Below are 11,664 nucleotides of genomic sequence, written 5' to 3'. Positions count from 1 at the left end.
TCACCTGAGCCCAGGAGTTGGAGGTTGCTGTGAGCGTGATGCCATGGCACTCTACCCAGGGGGATAGCTTGAGGCTCCATCTCAAAAAATAAAAATAAATAAAAATAAAAAAATAAAAAATAGAGAAACTAGCCAGGTGCTCTGGCAGGCGTCTGTACTCCCAGCTACTAGAGAGGCTGAGGCAAGAAGATCACTTGAGCCCAAGAGTTTGAATTTGCTGTGAACTGTGATGCCACAGCACTCTACCTAGGGTAAGAGAGTGAGATTCTGTCTCAAAAAATGAAAAATGAAACCCACAATGCATGTGCCCCCCCCCCAAAAGAACGCATTTGTGAACTAGTTATGGTGGACAGGAGGGAGCCCTGAGTTCTCTGAGTGATGAGGTTGATGGATCAGCTATCAGAAAATTGAGCAGAAAGCAAGTCATGTAAGAAGCATGGAGGCTCTGAGTGAGACCCAACCAGAGCCCTGATCAGGTTTGGAGGATCAGGAAAGCACCCACAGAGGTGAGAGCTAAGCTGAGAACTAAAGTATGACTAGGAGATACCCAGGACAAAGATGGGGGGGAAGAGTGTTCTGGGGAGAAGTCCAGAAGCAAGAGAATGCATGACTTGGGGGAGAAGGTTGGAGGATGGGCTTTCAGAGGGCTCAGAGCACCATGTGGAGAAATTTTGTAGTGATTCCTTAGGGCCCTGCAAGTTGTTTGGACTTTATTTTCAGAAAGGTGATGAGGGATTACATACTAGGAGGAGAGGAATGACATTCTGGTTGGGTGTTTTAGAAAGCACCCAATGTTCCTGTGCCCTGCCAGGCCTGCATTTGGCAAGCACTGCCACAGCCTCCCCAGGAGGCTGGGCTGGGGTTGGGAGACAAAGCCCCACCCCAGAGCCTTAGGCAGGTGCTTGAGCCCCTATTTTCTGCCTTCAGAACTGCTCCAAAAAGGCTCCACCTGCATTACCAACACGGAAGGATGGGTGGGCCACCCCCTGGATCCCATCGGCTGCCTCTGCAGGGCGCTCCTGGAGGCCTGCCGCCTGGAGGAGGAGACCCTCACTCTTTACTCAGGTACCCAAGGGGAGGGCCCTAGGAGGAGGCAGGACTATCCCCACCCTTGGCCACGCCCCCTGGCCCAGGACCTGGGTGACCCCACATTTTTCCTCTTGACCACACCCCGTGGCCAGCTTCTGGAAGTGAAGCCACCATAGACATAGCTGCTGCTAGGAGGGGCCTCACACTCTGGTGAGTGCTGAGTTTCCGGGCTCCGTCTAAAGTCCACCCCACCCCCAGGCTCCAAGACTGGGGCCAAGGGCTAAGAAGGTCCCAGGGAAACGGATCCAACTCCCAGCAGGCCTCGTCCTGTCTTCCCCAGACTCAGGCTCCGAGAAGCGCAAGGTTGCCTACCAGCATGTACCCGTACCTGGGAGCCCTGGTGAGTCCTACCTGGTGCTGGCTTTGGAGGTGACACTGCTGGGACTGGGGCAGCAGCGAACCCTGCCAGAGGGCCTGTATGCCCAGGACAAGGTGGTGCGCAACGAGGAGCAGCTGCTGGCTCTGCTGGAGGAGGTGGATTTGGATGAGCAGTTGGTGCAGGTGCTGCGCAAACAGGCGGGACTGCTGCTGGAAGGTGAGGTCCCACCCATAGGTCTGGCCGTTCCTGTAATAGCTAGTGTCCCAGGTCCGATAGTGCCCCGGTTGCTACTGGATAGGGAGGTCCTGCTCCGTGGTCCTTACTGTCCACTGATACCTGGGCAATTCCTAAGAGGTGAGATCCAGCTCTTGGCCCCACCCCCTAGTGCCGGCTGCCAGCCCATAACTGCTGAGAATGGTGCTTGCTATACCCTGGCGACATCGCCTGCCTGCCTTAAAGCCAATGAGTCTAGTTGCTGATGCCAAAAGACATCCACTCCATCCCCATCTACAGCGGAGGCAAATCCCACTGGCTCCGCCCTGGTCCTTCCTGGCTCGTCTGTGATCTGACTTTAAAGGCCTGTATGCTGTGAGGCCCCGCCCCTTACAGCAACAAAGGGCCGACTGGCCCTGCACCTTCTGGCCTTTGCTGCCTGGGCCGTTGGTTCCGCCCCCTCAACCACCCACCACCACAGATGCAGCTGCATCTCCACCCTCTAGTCCCACCTTGCATCTGAGTCCTGCCCCTCACCCTGGTGTACCTGGTGGTCTCCTCTTTTCCTTGGCTTCCCCAGTAATTGTCAAAGTCTCAGCCCTGAGCCCCTATCCTTTGGACTTCCCTGGCCCCAATCACTCTGTCTTGGGACCAGCACATCCTCCACTCTGAGCCTGAGGTCTAAGGAGACCTGGGAAGAACTGGTGAGCTCACATTTGGGGGCTGAGCTCAGGCTGTCCCTGCAGGGGGTCCCTTCAGCGGCTTCGGAGAGGTGCTGTTCCGGGAGAGCGTACCCATGCACACCTGTGCCCGCTACCTGTTCACCGCGCTGCTGCCTCATGACCCAGACCTGGCCTATCACCTCGCACTCCGAGCCATGAGGTGAGGACAGGCGGCTGGGGACATGACCAGAGTGGGAGCTGGGAGCAAGAGCCAGGTAGGAGAGCTCTGAGCCCTATCTTCAAGGAGGACTCACAGATTGGCAAATTCAGTCTCCTTTAGCCTGGCACTTAGTGCTGCCATGAGCTTTTCATTATGAAATATAAATGTGCAATAGGTCGGGGACGGTGGCTCACACCTACAATCCCAGCACTCTAGGAGGCTGAGGCTGATGGATTCCCTGAGCTCATTAGTTCAAGAACAGCCTGAGCCAGAGCGAGACCTCATCTGTAAATAAACAGCTGGGCATTGTGGTGGGCACCTGTAGTCCCAGCTTAAGCCCAAGAGTTTGAGGTTGCTGTGAGCTGTGACATTACTGCACTCTATCTAGGGCTACATAGTGAGTGAGATTCTGTCTCAAAAAAAAAATGTGCAATAGGTATAGAAAACTAAGCCCTTTCCTGGGTAAGTTTGTCTCAGCCTACCCAAATCTCTCTGGAGGTAAGCAATGTAACAAGAGTCGAGATTTCTGCAAACTAATAATCTGGAAATTGAACATAAATCCTTCATGAATGCCAGTGGTGGATCCAGTACTTAGTGTTTGCGGCTTGTTTTCACTAAGCATTGCTTCTTACAGGCTTTGCCTTGTCACATAATATCTGAGTCACTGCGTAGTATTCCCAATGCATTGTAAAAGCAGCAGTCAGGGTCTGGCAGACTGGTTCACTCCTATAATCCCAGCACTTTGGGAGGACAAAGCAGGAGAGTGTGTAAGGCCAGGAGTTCATGAACAGCCTGGGCAACACAGTGATACCCCTGCCTATACAAAATTAAATTTAAGGCTCGCGCCTATGGCTCAAGTGGCTAAGGCGCCAACCACATACACCTAAGGTGGCGGGTTCGAATCCAGCCCAGGCCCACCAAAACAATGACGGCTGCAACCAAAAAATAGCCAAGTGTTATGGCGGGCACCTGTGGTTCCAGCTACTTCGGAGGCTGAGGCAGGAGACTCGCTTGAGCCCAGGAGTTGGACGTTGCTGTGAGCTGTGATGCCACAGCACTCTACCCAGGGAGATAGCTTGAGGCTCTGTCTCAAAAAAAAAAATTAAAAAACAATTAGCTGGGTGGGCATAATGGCACATGCTTGTGGTCCCACTACTTGGGAGACAGAGGTGGGAAGATTGCTTGAGCCTAGGAGTTTGAGCTTATAGTGAGCAGTGATTGCATCACTAGATTCTTGAGTGTAGAGAGAGAGAACTTGTCTCAAAAAATAATTTAAATTTAAAAAAAGAGAACCAGTCAGGAAATGACAGATGTTTATGCTATTCTCTGCCTACACCCCAGAAAATGAATAAGGCAATGAATAACCTTATTATAGGCTCAGCATATGTAGCTCAGCAGTTAGGGCACCAGCCACACAACAATGACAACTACAACAAAAAAATAGCCAGGCATTGTGGCAGGCACCTGTATACCCAGCTACTTGGGAGACTGAGGCAAGAGAATCACTTAAGCCCAAGAGTTTGAGGTTGCTGTGAGCTGTGATGCCACCACACTCTACTGAGAGCGACATAGTGAGACTGTCTTGGGAAAAAAAAGACCTTATTATAATTTCTCACATGTACCAGCAGATTCCAAACAAAGTGGAACCCATCTGGCCCAACAAAGTGAAACCCATCCCATGACCTCTGAACCATACTCCAGGAATACCTATTAATAATTTTGGAGCCAGACGTAGAGGTGGGTGCCTTTAGTCCCAGATTCTGGGGAGACTGAGATAGGAGGATCGCTTGAGGACAAAAATTCAATCATAGCTCGTTACCTCACATGTATGAACAAACACTGCACTCCAATCTGGGCAACATAGCAAGACTCAGTCTCTTTAAAAAAAATAAAAATAAAATAATAATAATAATTACAACTTACATAAAAGCTGTAATTTAAAACCAGGCACAGTGGCTCACACCTATAATCCTAGCATGCTAGGAGACCAAGGTGGGTGGATTGCATGAGTTCAGGAGTTCAATACCAGCCTAAGCAAGAGCAAGACTCCATCTCTACCAAAAATAAAAAATAGCCAGACATTGTGTCAGGTGCCTATAGTCCCAGCTAGTTGGGAAGCTGAGGCAAGAGGATCTCTTGAGACCAAGACTTGAGTCTCGGTGCCTATGGCTCAAGCAGCTAAGGCACCAGCCACATACACCTGACCTGGCAGTTTGGAATCCATCCTGGGCCCACCAAACAACAATGTTGACTGCAACCAAAACTTAGCCAGGCGTTGTGGCAGGTGCCTGTACTCCCAGCTACTTGGGGAAGGCAGAGGCAGAAGAATCACTTGAGCCCAGGAGTTGGAGGTTGCTGTGAGCTGTGATGCCACAGCACTCTACTGAGGGCGACAACTTGAGACTCTGTCTCAAAAAACAAGAAGACTTGAAGTTGTTATGAGCTGAGAAGCCATAGCACTCCACTCAGGGCCACAGAGTGTCTCAAAAAAAAAAAAAAGCTATAATTTAGAGAACAAGATTTTTTTTTTTTTGAGACAGAGCCTCAAGCTATCCCCCTGGGTAGAGTGCCATAGCATCACAGCTCACAGCAACCTCCAACACCTGGCTCAAAGGAGTCTCCTGCCTCAGCCTCCCAAGTAGCTGGGACCACAGGCGCCCACCACAACGCCCAGCTATTTTTTGGTTGCAGCCATCATTGTTGTTTTGGCGGGCCCAAGCTGGATTCGAACCCGCCACCTTAGGTGTATGTGGCTGGTGTCTTAGCCACTTGAGGTACAGGCGCCAAGCCTAGAACAAGCTTTTATATGTGAAAGATGTTTTTTTCTAAGCGAGGGGTCTGCAAACTACAGCCCAGAGGCCTAATTTTGCCTACCACCTATTTTTGTAAAACCCCTAAGATAAAAATTCTTTTTACTTTTTTTTTTTTTTTTTTTCCAGTTTTGGCCGGGACTGGACTTAAACCTGCCACCCCTGGTATATGGGGCCGGTGCCCTGCTCCTTGAGCCACAGACACCACCTCTTTTTACTTTTTTTGTTTGTTTTGGCTTGATCTTCAGTAGAGAGGTTTTTTACACTTTTAAATGGTTGTGATACATGAAAACTATAGGAAATACAAATTTCAGTGTCTAGAAATGGTGTTATTGGCACCCAGCCAAGTCCATTCATCTGTGAATTCTCTATGGCTTCTTTTACATAATAATAGCACTGTTAAGTTCTTGCAGCATAGACCAAATAACTTGCAAAGCCAAAAATATCAGCTATCCAGCCCTTTGCAGAAAAAGTTTCTGGCCCTGGGTCTAAATCACAGTAATCCATATAATCTTCTAAACAATCTAGAAAAATAAGTATATTTACTCTCATTTTCTGCATAAAGAAACAGGCTTGGGTTGGGCACAGTGGCTCATGCCTATAATCCTAGCACTTGGAGGGGCTGAGGCAGGGGATCACTGGAGGTCAGGAGTTCAAAACCAGCCTGGGCAAAAGTGAGATCCTCCCTCTACAAAAAATAGAAAATTTAGAGGATGTTGGTACTTTAGGATGGGAATCTGACAACCTCCTCATTCACCAGAAAATTAATAAACTTCTCTTTTCTTCTCCTCAAAAAAAAAAAAAGAAAAAGAAAAATTATCTGGGCATAGTGGTGAGCACCTGTAGTCCCAACTACTGAGAAGGCCAAAGCAGGAGAATCACTTGAGCCCAAGAATTTGAGATTGCAGTCAGCTGTGACAATGCCACTGCATTCTAGCCAAGGCTATAGAGCAAGACTCTGTCTCAAAAAAAAAAAAAAAAAAGAAGAAGAAGAAAAGAAGGGTAGTGCCTGTGGCTAAGTGGGTAGGGTGCCAGACCCATATACCAAGGGTGGTGGGTTCGAACCCATCCCCAGCTAAACTGCAACAAAAAAATAGCCGGGTGTTGTGGCGGGCACCTGTAGTCCCAGCTACTTGGGAGGCTGAGGCAAGAAAATTGCCTAAGCCCAAGAGCTGGAGGTTGCTGTGAGCTGTGATGCTACAGCACTCTACCAAGGGCAACAAAGTGAGACTCTTGTCTCTTAGAAAAAAAAAGAAAAAGAAAGAAAAGAAATGGGCCTAAGGTGTCTTCTATTGCCCAAGATTACATAGCAAGGAAATTTAGCCAATATTTGGGACCAGAATAGTCTTAACTCTTTTTCCCTTCTGTTAATCACATCTAGCAAATTAGAATAATTTTATTTATTTATTTATAGATTTAGGGAGTACATATGTTTTTTGTTACATGGATGAATTGTGTCATGCTGAAGTCAGGGCTTTCAGTGCACCTGTTACCAGAATGGTAAGCTTTGTACACAACAGGTAGATTTTTATCCCTCCTGCCCTCCCACCTCGTAGTTTTCAATGTCTGTTATACCACTTTATGAATATATATGTATATATCCCTTGTTTAACTCCCATATGTAAGTGAGAACATGAGATGTTTTTTCCCCCTCATGAGATACTTCAATTAGGATAATGGTCTCTAGTTCCATCAATGTTGCTGCAAAAGACATTATTTCATTTTTTTGTTATGGCTCAGTAGTATTCTGTGGTATTCACACACACATATATATACACTGCATTTTATTTATCCATTCATCAGTTGATGGGCACTAAATTTGACCCCACATCTTTGCAATTGTGAATTGTGCTGCCATAAACGTTTGGGTAAAGGTGCCTTTTTTATAGAATGGTCTCCCTTCCCTTGTGTAGATACCCAGAAGTTGTAGGTCTACTTCAGTTCTTTGAAGATCGCCATACTGTTTTCCATACAGGTTGTACTAGTTCACATCCTTACCAACAGTATATAAGAGTTCCCTATTCGCCACATCCACATTACATTTAGGAGCTACCACTCCCTGCCTAAATAACTTTCTTTCTTTTTTTTTTTTTTTTCTTGAGACAGAGCCTCAAACTGTCACCTTGGGTAGAGGACCATGGCCTCACAGCTCACAGCAACCTCCAACTCCTGGGCTTAAGCAATTCTATTGCCTCAGCCTCCCAAGTAGCTGGGACTACAGGCGCCCACCACAACGCCTGGCTATTTTTTGGTTGTAGTTGTCATTGTTGTTTGGCAGGCCCAGACTGGATTCAAACTCGTCAGCTCTGGTGTATGTGGCTGGCATCTTAGCCACTTGAGCTACAGGCGCCGAGACCCCTAAATAACTTTCTATTTTTTTTGGCAGTTTTTGGCCAGGGCTGGGTTTGAACCCTCCACCTCTGGCATATAGGACCGGCGCCCTACTCCTTTGAGCCACAGGCGCTGCCCCCTAAAATAACTTTCTAAACATGAAACTACATATATAGTGAGGCATGTAACGATACACCTTAGTGATGTGGAATCATTCAACAAATAAACAATTGCTGTTCATCTTCTGTGTACCAGACATTGTCAGGGTCACTGCAAATGTGGTAGTAAACAAAATAGTCAGAAATTCCTGCCCTCTGGCTCAGCACCCATGGCTCAGTGAGTACGGCGCCAGTCACATACACCAAAGGTGGCGGGTTCGAGCTTGGCCCAGGCCTGCTAAACAACAATGACAACTGCAACCAAAAATAGCTGAGCATTGTGGCGGGCACCTGTGGTCTCAGCTACTTGAGAGGCTGAGGCAAGAGAATTGCTTGAGCCCAAGAATTTGAGGTTGCTGTGAGCTGTGACAGCACAGCACTCTACCAAGGGCGACATAGTGAAACTCTGTCTCAAAAAAAAAGAAAAGAAAAAAGAAATTCCTGCCCTCCACTGGACAAGGTAACTCATGTATATAATCTCAGTACCTTAGGAGGCCAAAGCAGAAAGGTTCACTGGAGGGCAGGAGTTCAAGACCAGCATGGGCAACATAGCAAGACACCCATTTCTATCCCAAAAAACAATAAAAATTAGTCAGTTATGGCGGCATATGCTTGTAGTCCCAGCTACTCAGGAGTCTAATGCAGGAGGATCACTTAAGCCCAGGACTTTGAGGCTTCAGTGAAATTTGATGGTGCCACGACATTCTTGGGTATCCAAACAACCTATTCTCTTAAAAAAAAAAAATTCTGCCCTCATGGAGCTGATTTTCTAGTGAGAGACAGCCTACAAATAAATTAATAGGTAAACTATGTTGCATGTCAGATGATGCTGAGTTTTGTAGGAAAAGGTCAAGGATGTAGTAGAAGGCACTGGAATTTGAGGCTGCAATTTCACTTGTGATGGGGGTACTGGGGAAGCATTCACCCAGCAGGATATGAGACCAGGCCTGGGGACTCATGCCTATAATCCCAGCACCTTTGGAGGCTGAGGCATGAGGATTCTTTGAGGCCAGGAGTTTTAAGACCCACCTGGGCAAGATAGTGAGACCCCGTCTCTACAAAAAAATTTTAAAAATTTGCTGGGTGTGGCTGGGCACCTGTAGCTCAGCAGCTAGGGTGCCAGCCATATACATTGGAGCTGGTGGGTTTGAACCCAGCCCGGGCTTGCCAAACAACAGTGACAACCAAAAAAATAGTAGGATGCTGGGTCGGGCACCTGTAGTCCCAGCTACTTGAGAGGCTGAGGCAAGAGAATTGTTTAAGCCAAAGAGTTTGAGGTTGCTGTGAGCTATGACACCACAGCACTCTACCAAGGGCTACATAGTGAGACTCTGTCTCAAAAGAAAAATAAATTAGCTAGATGTGGTGGTACACACCTGTAGTCCCAGCTACTCGGGAGGCTGAGGCAGGGGAATCTCTTGAGCCCAGGAGTTGAAGGCTGCATGAGCTATGACCAAGCCACAATACTCCAACATGGGTGAAAGACCAAGACCCTGTCTCTAAAAATAAATAAATAAATAAACAATTTTTTGAAGTTATAAGCAAAGACTCAAATGATGTGAGGGAGGAGCCACCAGCAGTCTAGAAAGAGTATTCCACGAAGAGGGTGCACAGCCTGTGCAAAGGCCCTGAGGCAGGATGGTATATTTGGGGGACATTGAGAGGAATAGTAATCGAGCCAGCAAGGGGGAGGTGTGTCATCCAGGAACTGATGGGGCTCACATCAGGGCACAAGTATAATCCCTTTACCTCTTTAGAAACCATGTGGCTCTTGGTGCATGAATGGAGCATTGTTTGTTCAACCAAATCCTAGATGATATGCATCTAGATAATTCTCCATAGTGTTAGAAACAGCACAGCAGTGAAAATCTTGTGCATACCTTCTCTATCTTCTTGGGCTCCCAGCACCCTGCTTGGCCTGAGAGAGGACACTTGGGCTGGAGGCAGAGGCCTCACTGTCTCCTAGAGAGGATGGAGATAGCAGCCTGCCTCACCATGGGCTCACATCTCCCCTCACCTCAGGCTGCCCGTACTGGAAACAGCGTTTCTGGCTGTAGAACCTCACCCCAACCCACTGGACTCCATCATGAGCAACCGCTTCCCCCGCTGGTTCATCCTCGGCCATTTGGAGACCCGCCAGTGTGAACTGGCCTCTGCCATGCTGACAGCTGCCAAGGGTGAGGATGGCGGCTGTCCCCATTCCCATCTTCCTCCTCTGTCTTCCTCTCCTTCTTGCTTTCCCTCTTGCCTTTCCTATCTCCTCTTATTCTTTTGCAGAAATCCACTAGTATTTCTTGAACACCTTCTATATGTACCAAGCACATATGTCCTAGGTGCTGGGGATGTAGCAGGTGTCAGAACCATCCCAGATCCCCTGCCCTATGCTATTACATTCTAGTGGGAGAAGTTAGTGACACAATAACTGAGAAGATAATTAAGTGCGATGAAGGGGAATAAAGGTAGGTAGGTATTTAAGCAAAGGCCTGAAGGTAGAGGTGTGCAGGTACCTGGTGTCTTAGCTCAGAGCTCAAGCTGCCATAACAAAATATCATAAGCTGGGCAATTTAAACAACAGAAATGTATTTTCTTATAGTTCTGGAGGCCAGAAATCAGAGGTCAGGATCTGGTGAAGGCTTTCTGTCTAGCAGAGACCACCTTACTGTGTTCTCACATGGTGAGAAGAAAGAGGGAGAAAGGGACAGAAAAGGAAAGTTAAATTTCTTGGTCTCTTTATAAGGGCATGAATCCTCCCATGAGGGCCCCACCCTCATCTGAACCTAATTATCTCCCTAGGGCCCCATCTACAAATACGGGTTTTATAACTTCAATGGATCATTGGTGGAGAGGTGGGAGGGACCAATTTAGTCCATAGCATCTAGGAACTGCATTCCAGACAGAGGGAACAGCCAGTGCAAAAAGCCCTACAGATAAACCATCCCTGTTATGTTTGAGGAACAGAGAGGAGGCTAGTGTGGCTGGAACAGGATGGGGACTTATAGAATCTGGATCAGTGATAACAGTAGTAATAAAAGCTAACATCTGTGTAGCTCCTTGCCAGGTTAAGGCCTTTCAAAGTATGGAGTCACCACTGCCCTGTGTGGCAGGTTTCATTGCCTTGGTACCACATATTACCCACATTACAGAGGGGCCAACCAAGACCCAGGGAGGTGAACTGACTTTCTCAGGGTTACACAGCTAGTCTGTGGCAGGACAGGGATTTGAACCCTGGTATTCAGGGTTCAGAATTTATGCCCTTGAAGGTGAGGGGTCCACTTAGGGGTCCCTAGGTGGCTTTCTCCAGGAAACAATTAGGAGATAACCAGGCAGAGGGAGCCACTGAGTGTCTGAATCTTCACAGAAACATTGCTTGGTGTATCTCCCTCCATGCACATGCATTCCCCTGGGAGGAGGGACCTGTGTGAACAGATCGGGCAGTTGTAGGATCTGGTGCTTGGCTGTGTCCAACTGTGCATGCTGGCCCTCCCTTCACCTAGGAGACCCTAAGTGGCTGCACACGGTCCTGGGCTCCATCCAACAGAACATCCACTCTCCGGCCCTGCTCTTCAAGCTGGCACAGGACGCCTGCAAGACAGCCACCCCAGCCGGTGCACCACCGGACACCACACTGCTGGGCATCGCGCTGGAGCTGGGCCTACAGGTGAGGTGTGCAGGGTGGAGGCAGGTGGAGCTGCTTCTGGGCAGGGCCTAAGTGTGAGCCCGCGCGTCTGAATTCAGCCACCCCTTTGTTGAAACAGGGCCTGACTTTGAGCTGCCTCTCTGTAGGTGAGGTTGAAATGTGAGCTACAGGCTCGGCACCCATAGCTCAACCGGCTAAGGCGCCAGCCACGTACACCTAAGGTGG

At 48.3% G+C, this 11,664-nt stretch overlaps 1 protein-coding gene across 1 annotated transcript in view; it reads left to right on the top strand.

Moving 5' to 3' along the window:
- The window catches only part of ZSWIM4 (zinc finger SWIM-type containing 4), a 32,243-nt gene that overhangs the window by 15,052 nt on the left and 5,527 nt on the right, over positions 1–11,664 (top strand). Inside the window, exons 8-12 of the mRNA XM_012810257.2 lie at positions 928–1,065; positions 1,370–1,624; positions 2,368–2,503; positions 9,825–9,979; positions 11,297–11,460. Of these exons, the coding sequence (XP_012665711.1) occupies positions 928–1,065; positions 1,370–1,624; positions 2,368–2,503; positions 9,825–9,979; positions 11,297–11,460 (848 nt within the window). The remainder of the gene's footprint in view (positions 1–927; positions 1,066–1,369; positions 1,625–2,367; positions 2,504–9,824; positions 9,980–11,296; positions 11,461–11,664) is intronic.

This window comes from Otolemur garnettii, unplaced genomic scaffold (genome assembly GCF_000181295.1).
Source record: "Otolemur garnettii isolate 467f Iridium unplaced genomic scaffold, OtoGar3 scaffold00127, whole genome shotgun sequence".
NCBI lineage: Eukaryota > Metazoa > Chordata > Mammalia > Primates > Galagidae > Otolemur > Otolemur garnettii.
The sequence above is the reverse complement of the archived record's forward strand: the minus strand, read 5'-3'. Positions and strand labels throughout refer to the sequence as shown.